This window comes from Adelges cooleyi, unplaced genomic scaffold (genome assembly GCF_023614345.1).
Source record: "Adelges cooleyi isolate 19-005CV unplaced genomic scaffold, UGA_ACOO_1.1 ACOO_flye_CR_arks_rails_tigmint_CR_PRNA_23, whole genome shotgun sequence".
Taxonomy (NCBI): Eukaryota; Metazoa; Arthropoda; class Insecta; order Hemiptera; family Adelgidae; genus Adelges; species Adelges cooleyi.
In genome coordinates, this window is record NW_026095893.1 from 12,611,624 (window position 1) to 12,630,807 (window position 19,184).

Sequence of the window (19,184 nt, forward strand, 5' to 3'; positions counted from 1 at the left end):
TAGGAATTATTATAAATAAAAGTGATAAAATCACTTTTAAATAAACGCTTTCATGCTGATTTGTAAACACTGCACCACACTTTAATACTTTCTTAAATTGCTGGTTTAGACTGTACTGGTTTGAAAATACTAACTACTGATTCGCATCTAAGCTTTTATATGAACGTAATTTTATACTTTCAATTGTACTAATTCCTGTAAACCCGAGACCTCCCCGTCCCCACTGCACTGGCCTTTTTTTCAATTTAATAATATATTTAGAGTAATACTTTACAAAGAACTTGTTAGTGGACATGGGCAACTTTCGTTTGAATGTTGAATGTCAATATTTACCGAAATTTACAGTATATAATTAATTTTTCATGACTACGTAGCTTCTACATTTTGTTTATTTATTATTATTATAAGTTTTATTGTGTTACTATATTTGCAATCTTTCACTTGTTATCATATTTTTAGTATATTTTAAATAAAACATCAGTCTTATAATACATTTAAATAAGTTCCAAGCAACATTTTAGCTTTAGAAAATTTACTTAATTTGTACATTAAAAAAAACATGTATGGTCTGATAAGTCACATATTGACTTATCCCCTATTGAAGTAACAAACTCTATGTTTAATAACTTTAATTGGACCAATATTAGGCTATAAAAATTCATATACATCAATTTCATGAAGTTAACGGGTACTTGACTGGTCTTAAGAATGGGTTGTCAATAAGTTCTTCCTGCTTTACTTCAGATTCGTCAATATTGTTTTCTTCTTCATTTTCTTGATAGTCGTTTTCATCAAATTCTTCTTTAATCTTGACTTCTTTTTTTATTGTTACCTTTACTTCTTTGTTAGTTCTTGGTATGATATCATTGTCCTCATCAAGGTCTTCATCAAATACTTGATCGCTTGGTAATAGAGCTGATAAATAAGCTGGTTGCTGAGGTTTGTTAGCTATTACTGAAATATTTCTACTTATTAAAATTAATTAAATCTAAATAGGTAAAATTTTGTTCTTACGTGGAAAACAATCATTTTCTTGATTCAAAAATAAACTCTCTGTTGGACCAGTTTTTATTAAGAATTTAACTAGCGATTTTTCTAGTTCATGTTTTTGAATCGCTGATTTTTCACGAATGGCTTCATATTCAGTGACTGGTTGTTTATGGGTCTGTAAATATAAGTTAAACAAAGTTAACGATGTCAATTAAGAACAAAAATGTTAAAACACTTCTAAGCATTTACAACTAAAAAATTAGAAAGGTGCATTAGAAGATGTCTTAATTACAAGATTATCATTTCTTTTCTTAAAGAAAATATTTAAATAACATACTGGTGTTCTAATATATGCATGAGGATCAGGAAATGCAGGCATATGACTAGGCATGTAAGATGGATGTGGTAATTTTGATCCGGCTTGCAAGTTACTAGTCTGTCTTGGTTGTACTGAAGGTGCAGGACTTGGGAGAACTGCTCGATTTGACCGCTTGGCATAACTAATAAGACTTGATACATTTTTAAATATACCCATGTCAATTAAGCCCATCATCACATCAGCACCCAGTGGTTCAAGACGGCCAGCTACTTCAGCATATCGACGGCTACTATTTCCCATTTGAGATAACACTATAAATTAAGAAAAAAATTAATTAAATTAATTATTTAATGTAATTCAAATAACTGATATTAATCAATCAACACCTACTTAGCTTTATAAAAATGAAATCATTGGTTATTATTAAAAAATCAGTAATACCTAGTTGAAAATCTTAAAACTATAGGTGTTATAAGTAGGAGGTACACATTATTAATTGAAAATTCTACATATTATGCTAAATGTCTACCATCAACAATCCTTGAATATTATTTTTTTTTTTAACTAAGTTGACCCGTTATTATTTGATAACAAAATAACTACTATAATATGTCTTTATGATTGATGTATTTACATAATATTTAAACCAATAATCTATAGCTGTGTTGAGGTAAAGTAATTAAGCCATGAAAATTGAGTTGTCATTTATATCAAATACTTTGGTTTACATGCTTATTTAAACATATTTAGCATAATTCAAATCACCTAAAGCTATGTAATCACTAAATAACAAGACTTTTTAAATTGGTTTAGATGATTTTAACTCCATGAGTCAAATCGGTTTTAGGTCCTTATGCAAACATTATAAAAAAAAACGTTTTAATATTATGTTTATTTACAAAAGTATTAGACACTATATATACATTTATACTTATTACTTTTTTTACTAGAAATAACTAATAAAGAAACATATTCACTTACATGGAAAGATATTTTTTTTTATAGCTATGTCAGAATACAGTACATAAGACATTTTTTTTTACATATTTAAAATAATAAGAACTTAATCTAGGTTCTCTTTTCGGCTTTTTTTGATATTATTAACCCAACCAATTTATATTTTAATTCTGACATTGTTATAACTTTTTTAAGTGTTTATATTTAAAGGTAAATTAAAGTTTTCTATAAAAACCGACGAGAGAATCTAGTTAAAGTTCTCCTGTTTTTAACGGTACCAACATTTTTATTCTATGACCAATTCGCTTTGACCTAAACGCTTTACCGTAAACCCCTTTTTTTACGATTATTTTTAAAGGGTATAACGTTTTCTTAAGATGTCACCTCTATCCCAAAATGTAAGTAAGCACAAATTAACAATACAATGTTTTTTCTATTTAGAGCTGTATCAGTTTCATAAGGAGTACTATGTTATAAATTTGTTATCAATTAACAACTAGGTTAGGTCTTGTTAGGTTGCTTACCGCTTCAAAAACTGTAATAGGTTAGGTTTTTCTATTCGCTTTAGGTGAGCTATTTTTTCCTCTGGGGGTTTAATTTAATTTCTCGAATTGTTCTAAAATGCTGAAAACGATGGTGCGAAAAAAAATTGCATAAACGCTTAGTATTGAAGTTACAGCTACTTCAACTAAGAAAATTATTATTGCGCGAGCCACCCATGCCGTCCACCATCATGCAGCAGTCAAGGACGTGAATCGCAAAAACAGTAGTTTGTGGAATTTGTTTATAGTTTGCGATTTTTTATTTCCTATATAATGGTGTTTTTTATGCTAATTACGAATCCAAAGTCTGAATTAGGCAAAACTCCTAAAATTCAATAGCTGCTGACAGGACTCGGTCCCTGCCTTTCGTGGTCCTTCCACGGCTTCCAGAGCCTGCATCCACAATAGGTCGCGCCGCAATGATAGTTCAAGTAGCAAAAACTTCAAAACTAAGCAATTTTATTTTTGCACCATCGTTTACAGCATTAAAAAACAAATAGATTTAAAAAAAATCAAAATTCGGGTCTGGGGTGGTAAGTCGGTTTGTTCCATATTTAATAAATAACTAAAAAAACTAAACTTACAACTAAATAACATTTCAACGAGTGTTTCTAAAACAGCAGGCTCTGCAACATGAAAGCCGGTCTCTAATAATATTCCAGCTATAACTGTTTTCAAGAACTTCCTCTCCATACTTTTATCCATTGTTACAAAGTATGAACTATTTACTTAAATTTGAATTTTAATAAATAATATTATAATAATAATTTTTAATAATAGCAAATCAAATAAAATGTAAATAATAATACGTATTAAAAATATAACGTAATTAGTAATTAATTACTATCACTAAGTTGACCCTTGACTGAAAAGTACTGAGTAAATTATTGTACAAAATATCTTATGATCTGTACATAATATATTATTATTATGTCATTTGCAAACTCTTAACAAGCAAGTGTATTGATAATAAATAATAATTAAAGTACATTATTATACCACGCTTATACCGCTTATACAGGAACAAGAGTTTATGAACATAATCATCAACAACGGGATAACACAGTTACCACGAATGTTGCGTGCTACGATGTGATGTTACACCGACACTTTTGTTACGAATGACAATTGCTTCGACGACAATTGACACGAATACATTTACTACGAAAATATGTTGTCGCTATTTTTTTTTATGTCACGATTTACAGTTACATCTAAGTTTCATTTTTAATTATTGCTTCGAATTACATTTACCTCGCATTCCAGTTATATCGACATGACTTATCAAAAAATCTATGTTTTTCATAGCTCGATACGCAACCAGTCTATCTACAACCGTGCTGTAAATAAACGGCCTTAATTATTTCTTATAAATTCGGGACCGCAAAAATATAGTGGTCTCAATTGGAAATGTCATATCCATGTTTTTATAAATTGTTATCCATTATTTTTATTTTTAACGGTTTGTGTTAGTAGCATAGAGTAATTACTCAATGGTTGATACCATCGACCTATCTTTATAGGTCTATGGTTGATACGCACGTGTCCATGATAACATTATCGGTGGTTTAATTACAGATTAAATGTGTACAGTCTAATCTGTAATTTAGTTTGATATACAACTGACAACAAAACAAAATTCAATATAGTACATTAGGTATATTTTAATTTTTTTGTCATTCGGTGACTTTTTTTTAAAATAAATTAAGTGATTTATACATGGAATATTTCAAAAGCGGATTAAAATCTGTGCTAGGCACGCCTGTAGTAGATGAACAGCCATCTGGTGCTGATATTGTATGCTGTTATATTGATCTACCTTATATTAATCATAAGATTAAATTGTAGGTTGATTTACTTGTAGGTTGAACGACTAGTTGAACGTGTCCAGTATTCAACATTGTTAGCAGACAGACGTGATGCGTGCAGAGCACTCAAAGCTTTATCTCGGAAATATCGTATTGAAGTGGGTGCTAAAGGAATGGATGCTCTATGCCAAGTTTTACAACAAGACCGGGCTGATGCTGAAATTGCTAGTTATGTTTTGGACACATTAAAAATTGTTATGAATAATGAAATATATGAAGAAGAAGGTATTTTTAAAGATATTTTTTATTTTAATTATGATAACTGAATTTGAATATCGTCTGCTTAATTCATATTTAGGGATAAATTTATTTAACTCCCAAAATTTTTATTACCCCTTCAAAATATGTTTTTTTGCACCAGTCATTGGTGTTTTCGGATTTCTTATCACACTTTTGAGTTGTGACCAAAAAAACAATTTAACAAACTGTTAAATGTGCTACTAATATAAATATGTACGTGCGCTGAAAATTTTCGATTCCCCTGCCTATCATTGTCATTTTTTTTGTACTATGTAAAACTTTTATTCTATTAGTTCTATTCACCGACTGCATCGTGTTTACCTTTACTTTTATAGTTAGTGCTTGAATTGGAAAGGATGGGTTTAGTTAAGATTCATTAGGACAGTGTCTGCTTGCAAAGCAATATCAGATTAGTAGGAAAGCAATTTTTCTTTTGGGTTTCAGGACCAGGGCGAAAGCTTCCACCCGAGAGTACCACAGATTTAGGGAATCTATTATACTAAAGATCGCGCACATGATCCTTATTGTGTCCCGACCGCTATAGGTCTCTGCTACTAAATAGTTAATGAATGCAGCTTGGCGCAATGAGTTTTTTCAGCTATAACTCAAAAAACAAGTGTGACCAGAAAAATCTGAAAACACCATACTTTTAGCATAGAAAAAATTACTTGGGAGTTTATCTAGATTTGTTCCTGTATTGGTCTCAAATTCAAAAATGTAATTTCTGAATTATACTAGTTCTTTAGGTGAAAGATTAATACATCTTTTAAAGTTATTCTGGCTCTAGTCGGACTGTTATTCATCCTTAAAAATCAGCTATTTAATGTTTTTAGATTAGCTATAATTATTCTAAAAAAATTGTCATTTTTAGTTTCAACTATAATTGTCTATTATACATTTTTTATTTTAAATTGTTTTTTTTAATAAAATAAAATTGAATATTTAGCTAGAGTACTGTAGAACATGATTTTATTATTGGTTTATTTTAAAAATTTTTCTTGTCACTGAATTTTATTTTGTAGAGATACCCGATGTCACTGCTAAAGATTCCCATAAGTTAGGAGAACGTTTTACAGAAATATTTATAAAAAAGCAGGAAAATGTTGGATTAATTTTGGATTATTTAGAAGAATTTGATTTTCATGTACGGTGGCCAGCAATCCAGTTGTTGTTATTGTTACTCACTAATAAGTAAGTTAAATTTTAGTTTAAATCTTTAACTGTTATTACTGAATGATAAAATTATTAATGGGCAATAAATTATGAATATAGGTTATGTACTTTTTAAGATAATTTTTTTAATCTACTACATTCCTTAAACTATTATATAATATTTTTTAAAAAAACCTTATGAATCTAGTTTAGTACTATAAACGTATAAACGAAACCTAAACGTTTAGGTGTACAGTTACACTTTATTATAAACCACGTGACAAACGTAACAAGAACAAAGAACACTGCCATAGATGTGAACACAAATTAACAAAGACACACACTACGACCAAATGATGGCTGACTACTGACTAGAGACGTGGGCATCAACAGCGCCCTGATCCGGCTGTAGCGCGGCGAAGGTCATTAATCCCCACCTAACGCATTAATTTTGAGAAAATTGCAATTTTCAGATTTTCCCCTTTACTTACACTATAAGAACCACCTTTGTGCCAAATTTCACGTTTCTACCTATACGGGAAGTGTCTTATAATTTTGATGATGAGTCAGTCAGTCAGTCAGTAACAAAAATGCAAATTTTCAAATTCTCCCATTTTAAAACGGCTAAATAATTAAGGCTTCAATTTTTGACAGTGTCCTAAACTATTTAAGCTTAATTTAGGTTTCAAATTTTAAAAGCCCATCTTAAGAAGTAACAGAGATATGAAAGTTAGAAATACCGGGTGTATTGGTTCGTGTAAAGATACACTGGCATTGCTAGAACTTGACCTGCGCTCAGATTTTAAATGTGAAATATTTCATTTAAATTAGGCAAAACAGTTTACTTTTACTAGTCAAACAAATTTTTTAAAGTTACAAGTTTGTACTAAGCTAAATTGATTTAAACATTGCATAAAACATATTTTAACCATTGGTTTTTGAATATTTAGTCTTAAAATATGCTAATAAACTGCACTGTATTTGAAGAGAAGCAAGTACCCTATATGGCTTTGAGTCTCAAATTATGACCGTAATACGACTTATTGGGAAGCGATAAAAAGTGGGGTCTTGGGTTGTATATAAAGCTCTGGTTATGAATATTTTAGTAGCATTAATATTATAAATATTTTAAATCCTATTTTGATTAAATATAGATCTAAAGATGTACAAGAAATAATTTTGGTCAGTCCTATGGGAGTTTCTAAGCTAATTGACATGTTGAGCGATAGCCGAGAAGTTATTCGAAATAATGTAAGTATTTTGAATGTTGTCAAAAAATATTGCTGTTTTAATAAATTTTAAATATTTTATATTGAGTCAATTAAATATGTTATGCTTACATATTATTTAGGTTATTTTGTACAGAACTTAATAATTTTTATTGTAATGTTTTAGTCAGTACTTTTACTAACATTACTAACTAAAAGTAATGCAAATATACAAAAGATACTAGCATTTGAAAATGCCTTTGATCGCCTTTTTGATGTCATTAATGAAGAAGGCAATGCTGAAGGAGGAATAGTTGTTCAAGACTGTCTTAATTTTATGTTATCATTGTTGAAAAATAATATTTCTACCCAAAATTTCTTTAAAGAAGGTTTGGAGTCCAGTATAAACAGATAAAATATTTATAATAATTTGTTTATAATTTTTATCTAGGTAATTTTATTTCAAGACTTCTACCTTTATTACATTTGCCAGCTGATGATGAATGGCCATTTCAAAGAGTAAATAATGTTCACTCTGTTCTTCAAGTAATTCGTACGCTTATTTCCCCTACTAATCCAGCTCAAGCAACTTCGTCATGCCAGCAAGCTATGAATACATCAGGAATTTTAAAAGCTATGTGTGATTTACTAATAGCCAATGGAGTACCCAAAAATCCTTTAACAGAAGCTATAATTACTGTGGCCGAGCTTATTCGTGGAAACAATGATAATCAATCATATTTTGAAGCAGTGAAGTCTAACAGTTTACCATCTAAGTATATTTCAAACAATTATTTCAATATTAAACTTTAATTAAATTCTTCTCTTTCTAAACATTTTTATTTAATAGAGAAGTTCTTGTATTATTGTTGTGGTCAATGTTGAACGATAAACAACCATTTGATATGCGCTGTGCTGTCTTGTATTGTTTCCAATGTTACTTATACAAAAACGATATTGGCAAAATGAAAATAGTAAACAAATTACTACCTACTGAAAAAGAAGGTAATTAAAACTAAGATAATATATGTGTATATAAATGTTTTTTGTTAATTGTTAACTATTCATATATTAATATAGTTGCTGAAACTTGTGCTAGTCAACTTTTGTGCCAAGGTTTGTTTTGTAAGGAGCCACTGGGCATTTGGTTTTCATCAGTAGCACTGTCACACGCTCTTATCGAAAACCCAGATGGAAAAGAAAAATTAGTCAATGTCATGTTAGCCTCTCAACATGAAAATCCACCTACTTTGTTGCAACAGATTATGATTTCTATACAATCAGTTAGTTAGCTTATATTATTTTATTTAATGTAAAATTATCTGTGTTTCTTTTATTTTCAGACTGATAATGCACAAAGCAAAATTGGATATTTAATGTTTTTGTCAACATGGTTTTCACATTGTTCTCTAGCTATTGGACATTTTCTAAAAATTAATAATGGTATTCCATATTTTATCACTCAGGTTAGTTACTTGTACTTATAATAAAAAACTAAACTATATTCCATGGGAGAACAGGTCTGTGTAGTATTGTTCTCTTGTTAAATTGAGTATAGTGTTAATGACTAATTGGACTTATGTTTCTGACATACACATTTGCAGATTTATCAGTTATCTTTTAATGGTCAAAGAAATGACATTGTTACCTTTGAATTTCAGGCTAACCGATTGGAAAATGAAGAAACTGAGGAAATTGTTAGTGGTTTGAGTACTTTCATCATGGGTTTATGTTTAGCGTTCAATCCGGAAACTGTGGATAACTTCAAAAAAGTAATTGCTTAGTTTAAAACTATTTTGTGTACTTGTTGTAGTCGCTGTTTGTCGCTAAAAGTCATTTACCCGGTTTGTCCAAACTATTTATTATGGTACTTTGTAGGACAACCTAAGACACTTGGTTACCAAACGAATTGGTATTGAAACGTTCGTGGACAAACTTAACGATGTGTCTAGAAATGAATCTTACACCAAAGCCAGCAAACACCCTCAACCTACAGCAAATGATCACACCGGTCTGCTCTTGGACTACGAGTTTTGTAAATTGTTCAAAATGTTGGAAGGTTTGTAGATGGGCGTGATCCTACTATAATAGTATATCTTATTCAATTTCAACTAAAAAAATTATGTTTTATTATTTAAGGAATGGTGATGAGAACGTTAAATACACAACCCGAACAAGAAGAACACGAAAAATCTTTTGTGAACCTAAAGCAAATTGAAGAGCTCAATGTTACTGTGGAAAGTTTGAAAACCGAATTGGCGGAAAAAACCAATAGGATTGAAGAACTATGTAGGTTAGCCAATGATTTTAGAGACGACACGGATCGGTTAAAAGCAGAGGTGAGAACCTAAAAGTTTTAGTATATTCCCAAAAAAACCTAGCAATACCATATTTTATTAAGATGTGGTTTTCATAGTTGTTTAAAATTCAAGAGAATCACATTGCTTTAATGCATGCTTACCAGCAGAAGGAGAACGAACTGGAATCTTACAGACGACTACTTGAAATGCACGGAATTTGGGTGAGTGGAGTGTTAATAGTAAAAAATATCATGTTTGTATATATTTTACAGTACTTGTTGATTCCTTTATATTTCAAATTTTACTTCTAAGTAGTTCATGAAAAGGCAAGCATTTCAACTAATAAAAATGTTTATAGTCTATAAACCGATGTTGACGTAAGGTTTTTTTACTGTTTTATCCATCTTATAAAATAATATTTTACAAGATGGATAATTAAAATAGAATTTTAACTTATAATTAGATTTAAAAAATTAAATTTATGCTGTAATAAGAGTGGATATATGAATATTTTTTATTAATGTTTTTAACCAGTCATTTTTGTTTCTTAAGTAATATACTACAAAATCAAAGTCTATAAGCCCTGTAGCAAGTTTTCCTCTTCTTAAACAAGAATAATTGTCAACATTTGATTACTTTATTAGTCGTCATAAACGATAATTTTCATCTACCATTTTTAAAGAAGGTTCCAATTCAAAAAATGTAATTTTTACATTCTCTTGATACCAGGCTGGCACATTTCATGTAGGACATGCGTCAGAAGTCTACAGGGTGATTTTTTTATCATGAGCCACTTGATATCTCATAGGGTTTAATAAGAAATTACAATTTTTTTTTCATATTGTTTTATACAATGTGATCTCAATTTTTAAATATTTTTTTTGTTTTTACCCCCCTCCCAACTTAGTTTTTTTGATAGCAACTTTTGAAACTTAAATGGTACCTAACGTATATATTTTATTAACTTTTTAAATTGAGAATAATGTACTAAAAATTTTGACTGGTCGATAACCAGTTTCGGATAACTATTTTTTAAGTTTTTGAAGTTTCAAGTTTAAGGCAGGAGGAAAGGTGGAGTGTAGTATTATTTTTATCTGCGCGCATTTTCCAACCGCACTTCCCCTCCCATCCCAATTTTAAAACTCTTATAACTTATATACGTTACCATTTAAGTTTTAAAAATTGCTATCAAAAAATATAAACGCATAAAATGTGTATACATTTTATTTTAATAAAAGCTATTATTATTTTATTGTTAATGATTTTGCAGTTATTCGTTAGTACATTGTATTTTTTCTAGTGTAGGTCATACATCTATTTAAATTACGATTCTTAAGTAAGATTTTGAAAAGTAGTTTGTTGTTTCCCATGTATAAGTATAACACAAGTAGTTTATAATGTTAAATAAAACATGGAACGTTATTCTCGAAACTATAAACATTTCGTTTTAATATATAAAGGGTTTCAAATAGAATAATACTGGTTAATGTAATTCTCTAAATCATGCCGATTGTTGTATTCACTTGGTGTGATAATGTTTCAGACTGTTATAGTAATTAAATATTTTTACGACCGTCGCGTGAGCTCGTGATCCTAATATGAACAAGTGCACATCTAAATGCTAACGGTGTTTGTTCAATAAGTGTAATGACTTTTATTATTATATAGCAGTATAAAATAATTAATGAAAAAATGATTCTCTTGTTCGGGACGGGGAGTAATTACTCAGGGTTAGGATTTAATTTATGTCAGGATATAATATCTAAAGAAACATTAATTAAAGGTGGACCTTTAAGGCCGTTTTTTTAAGTATGCCTAAGCGAAAACAAACAGAAAACCAAGTTAGTTTAGATACGCGTTGTACAAGATATAAGCGTTTTAAATGTTGTTTTTCTAGTAAGTTGAATTATACTTTCAAAATATTCTTAGACAACAAGCGATTCCCATCAGGAATTGAAATTAAAAAAATACAAATCTCTTCAAATGAAATGCCCAATCTTTATAATAAACATTTAAGTACTTAAAGAAGAATTTCAATAATAATAAATAAAAATTTAAGTGTGCCTTTTTCATCTATGTCAATTACCGTATTTTACTGGAAAATACGGCAAGACATTTAAAATTGAGTTTCGGTTTGCGGGTCAACTCATCTACCGTGTAACGATGTAATACTTACATTAAAGTTTTAGTATATACAGCTATAAAACAAATTTTTTGTTCGAACGTTTACTGTTGCATAATTAAATATTTACACAGTAGTTAGTACATAAAATCTGTAAATAAAATATTTAACACGGATGAAATATTTTGTAATATTATTTAAAAAAATTGATTACAACAAGAATAACTAAAATGACAATATAATATAAGTCGAAAACATATTTAAGTCATTATATAAGTAACAAAATATAATTACACTTCATACGCGACCGCATTTCCTAGTATGAATATTTAAAACCACTCGCTCGGTGGGTATTTTTTAAGGTTTAACTTAAATATGTCTTTTGTACGATGTACCAATGCCCGAATTTCAATCCTGGAGCGGGTCTGACTAAAACAGTTGTTTTTTTATAATTATTTTTTCTCGGATAATAATTACGAGTTTTGCCGAGTAGATATGCATTTAAAGTGCTTTTTTAAAACATCGAGCTACTATTTGAAAACAACTTTAATGGTCAAACAGAATTACGTATCACGGAATTGTATTATTTATATAATTTTATAGTATAATAATTAATCTTATGTGCGTTCCAGTATGATAATATATTAACTCTTTTCAGTAGGTAATATGTGCGTTGGTTTTGTCCATGAGCTCTCATTATTATGCGAATATTGTGTTGTTGTCGACAATAGTTTATTCTCTCACTCGTTATATCTCTTTGACAAGCACGCACAAGGACTGTCGTGATGTGATTACGTTCGAAGGTTGTTATAGGGATACTGAATGATCTGCTTTTCAGAGGGGAGAGTTGGAAATAGTCCAGGTGTAGATCCGACTTAATCCACCTATATATGGATTTTTTTATTTCGCTTTTAATCCCTTTGTGTCGACGACTAACCACTCCTACTTCGTACCCTTCGCCAACAAAAATTTTTTTTTTGTTTTTTTAATTACCTACTTTGTACTTAATATGTATAATATTTAGGCGCAAGCGTAATAGAGAGAACACTCAATTTTTCACATTCGGACTTCGATTGACATTTGTAAAACACAATTTAAAAATAATAAATTATTATGAAATTTGTATAATTATTACTAATATACTACTTTTCTGACAAGCTCACACTACGGCTGAAAATCTTTAGTAGTTTTATTTTAAAATATAGTTAACAATAATTATGTCCGTGTTTTTGCATCTTTTTTATACGATGATAAAAAACAACAAAATAATGTCCTAAAAACCCTTATACATATAACTATTACAACCACGTATAAATGGATGTTCAATTACATTGCTGCCATAATACTTAATAACGTACAAGTACAAATAATTTATTTTTTTAATTATACACTCATAAAATGTTATTATGTATATAACATGTTTACATATTATTTATACGTAAAGTTTCGTAAATCGTAGCAAGGGGGGGGGGAAGAAAATAATTTTTTTTAAATACAATAATAAGGGGGCATCCAAACGGTCGACCGTTGTAAAATTATATATTTTCCCTTAGGCTCTAACTACTGCCCCTCCTAAATACATTTCTGGCAGCAGTACTTAGTAATTATATATCTTCTATAATATTATAGACATATACAAATCAGCCGTTTAAGTTTTATTTTAAAAATGACTTCATCATAATACCTTAAGAGGACGCCGCCACAACACCCATTTCTTAAGGAGTAAAGTATCTTTCGCAAAATTTCAATTTAGAGCTTAAATTATAGTTTATACTTATAAATAAAATAATAACTAATGAAGGTTCCTTAATTGTTGTTTTTTTTTATTTGTCAGACTCACAGTCGCTCCTAAAGGAAAATTTACCAAATTTTCTAAATATATAGGTGATTACACATTATAATAATAATACACATTGTGATGTAGCGTTTTTATTTACTATTTTTTTTACTTCCTAATTTTTAATTAACAAATGAAAAAATTTTATTAAAAAATAAATAATTTGGATTGTGTTAAGTTACTAAAAAACAGAAACGCTACGCTAATAAGAAGTTGCCTTTTCTTACTAGCATCAAACAGAAAGGCATTCGTTTACTATTTATTAGTTTAATAGGGTACTTCCAACTATGCGTAATGGAAACTTCTCGTTAACTTCTAACTTTTCGGTGCTGTTAGGGATTGTCTGAGGGCATAGTCCCCTGGTAATTAGTGTTATCTTCAAAATAAGGTGTTTTTTTGTTTGTTTAACAAAACGACCATTTTTAATAAGAAATACATAATTTTGAAGTTATGACTACTTGACTTGTGGTCACAGAAATGTGTGTCTGTAACCGATGGTGCCAAGTAATTTGTTTAATGGTAATTATCTTTTTTCAGAATGATCCTAATCCTCAACCGGAAATGGCGTATGTACCACAAAACAATGATCCGCAGCAACCGCAATTACAACAGTATGAAAACGGTGACATGTACCAACAGCAACAAGACCAATCAAAACAACAACAACAGCAAGATGAACAACAGCCGGACCAGCAACAACAATTACAACTACAGCACCTAGCCAAATTGTTCAGAAACGACTTAAACGTGTAAAAGAATAATATTGTCCGTTTCAACCTTCGTTGTTTTTTTATAATGTATTATAAAAAGAACCAAGAACTGTATCTTTATACTGGTAATTTTTTTTTTAATACTTTGATACAGATTTTAGGCTTCGATATTTATTTATACATTTTTAACGATTTCTTTATTGCGTTAAAGGTATTTTAAGAAGAATTTTTTTGTTTTTTTTTCAGATTTACTTATATATTATTTTATTGCTATTTATTTATTTTTTTGTTGTTGAATTTTTATTGAACGTTTCCGTTTGCGTTCGCCAATTACCAAACGCGCGTAACGTACCACTGCACTGCCGCAACTTCACGGATCGCCAATTGAATTTAATTACAAAAACGGCTTCGTATATATACTTTAGGCGACCTCAGAGAGCAAAAATGAATTGAGCGACCAAACAATTTGATTTTCTAACGCCATTCTATAATTGTAGTACCCTATCAAAAGGCTGTGTCTCGTTTTTTTTCTTTTCTCGTCACGGTGGTGGTCATCGTATTTACTACAATATACAGATGCTTAATGTCCACTCATAAACGCTTACTATAATCATTTGAAACCGTCGATTTATTGACGGCCAATGTTTTTGTGTAGTGCGAGTATATTGTTTTTAATCATTCGACAACGACAACTACCTGCATTTGTACGACACACTGTACTCGCGTATTGTATATCATATTAAATGTCATCACTATCAGAATAATATTATATAGTTCACACTGTGTGTCGCCTCCTTCCTTTTGTTGTGCAATCTGTTTGCTATTTTTCAAGCGAGCGCCGTGCAGTTTTATTTCCTATCATTGGTGTGCAGCATTTTTGCCCTTTAACATTTCAACCCTTTAAGAGGATGCTACATTACCTGTATTATTTCAGCCTTAAAACTCGTGTGGGGGACAATATTTTTCGTGCTGTATTAATGGTAGAAACGCAACATTTTTACAGTACGCAGAGAAGAACTTATGTTATGACTTATCGTTTTTTAGTAACCTAAGCACAATCAAAATAATTTATTCGTAGATTATATTTTTTTATTTACTTATTAGAATTTAGTAACTTGATATTGAAAGATAATAAAAACACTACGACACAGATAAAGTTTTCATCTATGTATTTTAAAAATTTGGTAAATATACTGTAAGTACTGCCCTTATAAGCCTGTCTTGCAGAAAACAGTTTTGATGAAAACAAACTATATTTTTTCCTGTGAAAATGATAGTCTAACAAAAATAAATAACCAATAAAGATGTTCATTTCCGTATTAATGAGTAAATACTAAAACTTAAGCTCCTAATTTAAAACTTGCAAAATATTGCCTATACTTTACTCCTTGATTTATATTTTATAATCTCCTTTTTATAACACTATTAATACGGCACTGATCGTTTTTTTGTTATCACTTTGGTCTTTATTTTATATACAACCCTAAAGAACTATCGTAAGTCTAATTAATTGTTTATTTTTTATTGTTAGTTGTTACCTATATTTAAAGTATTTATTACATTAGGCGATTTAAAACAATGCATGTATATTTAACTAGTAACGGACACAATGAGTATTAGTTTTATTTAAAAATAAAAATAAAAATAATTTTCTTGTCAAAAAAAAAATTATTATTATGAATTTGTAAAAAGTTATAGGTATAAAAATTGAATAAAATACTTCCTAGCTGAATTATGTTTATCTCGATAAAAACCTCAACGTAGGCCAAAAAACAGACAAAGATTGATAATTCATATTTCAACCTGAGAATGAAAATGAGAATCATCAACTATACTACATTCCATTATGTCCATTACTTAGTTAATTACCCAATATTTAATAAATAATTATTTTTACGAGTATAATGAGATATTTTTTACACTCAATGTAATAATGTTATATAATAATATATTTTTGTAATAACCTAATTGAAATGATTAAATTAGCATTGTATTATATTAAATAGTTTGATATATTCCCAACAGCCACTGATGTGAGATGTCGGTAGTGCAATAGACTAAATAATTAATAACAAACTATAGACTGTAAGTACAGTCTATAATCAATACTGTACATCGCCAACGGATAAATTTAAACATTTCCTTTTAGATATCATTCTCCAGAATTATTGTCATTTCGGTTTTCATAATGCCTCATGTCATTATATAAATTTCAATGGTAAGAATTACTTAGAATATTATGTTTAATTATTATATGGGTTTTGAACACCATGTTAGAGTTTACTCTTTTAAGACGTATCTACCATGAAAAGCAATACTTTAATATGATAAAATCGCGTTCTATTGAAAACAAATGTATGTTATACTACTATCTGCAATTCATTAAAACGTGTAAATAAACATGTGTCGGAAAAAAAAAATCAATTCAATTAGAAATAACCAAGAAGCGATCAGACAAGATCAAAATTTTGAGTTTATACTTAGATACTGACTGGGCGGTACGTGAGGATAGTACACCTATTTGAATAATATGACTATTTTAATGATAAACCGTTCGTTTCTTTCTATAAGCAAAAATACAAATTCAAGGATACGCCTTCATTACAAGAAATGATAGTCGGGCCTAGTACAAAAAAACATATAATATTATGATAGGTGTGGGATGTTTTGTTTTCAACATTAATTATTTCTACAAGGTCGTTTGTAAAATGTTACCTGAAGAAAAAAGTAATAAGGCCACTCCAAGCATGAACATAATATTGTTGTTGTTCTTGTATGTAGAATTTACTGCTTTGACTACAGTTCCCTTCTAAAAAATTTTCACGAATAATATTTCAACTTCAATTTACTTTATATTATAAAAAAAATTTAAAAAATAATTTTAGGCAACATTGTATACCCTTTTTAACTGGGTGATAACTGGTAAATGGTAATATGTATAAATTATAGTTGTTCAATACAAATGTATTCATATTAAATAAACCTTCGAATAGTGACGTCTCTGACCACGCTTTATCTTTCACATATTTTTTCAAATAGATTTCTATACTTTTTAATAGTCAATTAATTCTAATTAATCTTGAATCCAAAAGCTATATCTAAATAACTAATATTTATAACAACAAAATAGTAGGTATTATTATTATTCCTTAATCATAGGGCCAGTGCAGCCTGATTTAGAATTTTTGAGGCCCCGGACAAAAGACAAAAATTAGCCTATTATTATTGTAGTACTAATTGTAAATTAAATTAAAATGATGAAATCTAGTAGGTGGGCCCCTGATCCGCATGGGCGCAGCATAGGTCATAGCCAAGAGTGCTGCTTGGGAACTTCAAACCTATTATGCTCCGCCTTTGTTATTAACCAAATTAATTACCTGCAAAATATTAAATATACTAGATCCTTATTTTTATAGAAATTAAATTTTGTGTCAATAAAGTAAAATCTCCTGTAAGTAAAATGAAATATATTAAATTGAAAAAAAAATATTTATTCAAGTATTTTACGAGATTTAATAAAGACGTCTGAATGTTTTTTTTTTTTTTTTTTTTTTTTATTAAAGAGTATTTACAATCTATGCTGCAAGGCATAATAAGCAAATAGTTACATTGTTATATATACAGAGAGAGGGAAAAAAAAAATAAACAAATAGAAACGGTGATTTGATATGAGGAGGGAGGCTATCCAGTAATAGAACCCAACGTGATTTTTGTTCTAATTATTTTTAATTAGATTAATTTGAATTATTGTATTAACAGATCTCGACACCAATGTCTTCGGAGTCGGCGAGGTGGATTTCCGGGGAGTGAATTAGAAGCAAGTTGAGATATTAAAGGGTTAGAATGAGTGTGTAATTTGGAATGAAATTTTTTGTAGTGTTTTATGGCTAAGTGGTTTATTGGTTCTATTTTAAAGTCATTTTGAAGTGTGCAGTTTGATACATACCATGGGGCAGAAGAGATAATACGTAGAGTGATAGATTGGAAAGCTTGTAAGGTACGAAGTTGGGATGGTTTTGCACATCCCCAAATTTGGATTGCATATGCCCAAATAGGCCTTAATAGGGATTTGTATATAATAATTTTATTGTGGAAAGGTAATTTTGATTTGAGGATTGGACGTAGTAAATGGAGTCTGCTGTTGAGAATTTTTCTTTTAGATTTAATGTGGGAGCCCCAAGTTAATCGTTTGTCGAGTGTGACACCAAGATATTTGACTTCCGAGGATACGTCTGAATGTTAACGGAATTTTTAATTTAACGTGAAATATACTATTAAAGTGCAACTTAATAGGTACACTACCAGACAGTGTGGTGTTTGTACAGTGTGCTCATCAGCACCGGTTCTTCAGTCTACACTCGTTCAGGCGATTCTGTTTGCTGGGCGATAAACCGTCGAGTAAAAATAGCCACCACCCCCCTACGGAGACGGACTTCTGTCAGGTAAGCCTTCCCTAAGAGGAGACAGTGGTGTTGCGACACTGTTTCCCGAAAATATATTTAACAGTTATAAATTACCAATACCAGTAAATCCTCATTAAAAACTAAAAAAATATTTTATAAAAAAAGTTTTAGGTACCTAGTTTTTAATTTCTTTGAAAGCTGTAGAAAATATGCCATTTTTGATTTTTGTGATATTTTTCTACACTAGAACGATTTTCTTAAGTAGGAACTTATTGATTAACAATCATACCTATGCTTGTTGCCTATTGATTTTGTGGCGAGTCAAATATATCGACGGATTTTTAACACATTAATATATTATAATATTTTTTTTTTAAGGGGGGGGGGGGTAAAGTTAATTCGTGCAAAAAACGGTGAATTTTTGTGAATTTTTTTTGACGACACAGTTAAAATCTATTTATTAAAACTAATGGTATAACATTCGAAGAATATTGTGTAATATTTTCATATTACGTCTCGGAAAAAAGTAGAATTGC

General features: G+C 29.6%; 2 protein-coding genes across 3 annotated transcripts; one reads left to right on the forward strand and one right to left on the reverse strand.

Moving 5' to 3' along the window:
• Positions 1-515: 515 nt before the first annotated feature.
• LOC126835476 (transcription initiation factor TFIID subunit 8-like) lies at positions 516-4,167 on the reverse strand. Of its 2 annotated transcripts, XM_050568098.1 has the most exons (5): positions 4,063-4,084; positions 3,393-3,536; positions 1,328-1,620; positions 1,015-1,165; positions 516-954 (listed from the first exon to the last, which is right to left on the reverse strand). In XM_050568098.1, the coding sequence occupies exons 1-5, from the start codon at positions 4,067-4,069 to the stop codon at positions 674-676; spliced, it is 876 nt and encodes a 291-aa protein (XP_050424055.1). In that variant the 5' UTR covers positions 4,070-4,084; the 3' UTR covers positions 516-673. The 2 variants fall into 2 exon arrangements, with proteins under 2 accessions (XP_050424055.1, XP_050424056.1); XM_050568099.1 differs by lacking the exon at positions 3,393-3,536 and having other exon boundaries at positions 4,063-4,167.
• Positions 4,168-4,380: 213 nt separating this feature from the next.
• LOC126835475 (general vesicular transport factor p115) lies at positions 4,381-14,471 on the forward strand. Its single transcript, XM_050568097.1, has 14 exons — positions 4,381-4,605; positions 4,673-4,901; positions 5,939-6,107; positions 7,223-7,319; positions 7,464-7,665; positions 7,728-8,052; positions 8,127-8,281; positions 8,357-8,559; positions 8,620-8,742; positions 8,938-9,048; positions 9,155-9,335; positions 9,416-9,615; positions 9,693-9,797; positions 14,073-14,471. Exons 1-14 carry the CDS (start codon positions 4,528-4,530, stop codon positions 14,286-14,288), a joined length of 2,394 nt encoding a protein of 797 aa, XP_050424054.1. The 5' UTR covers positions 4,381-4,527; the 3' UTR covers positions 14,289-14,471.
• Positions 14,472-19,184: the final 4,713 nt, after the last annotated feature.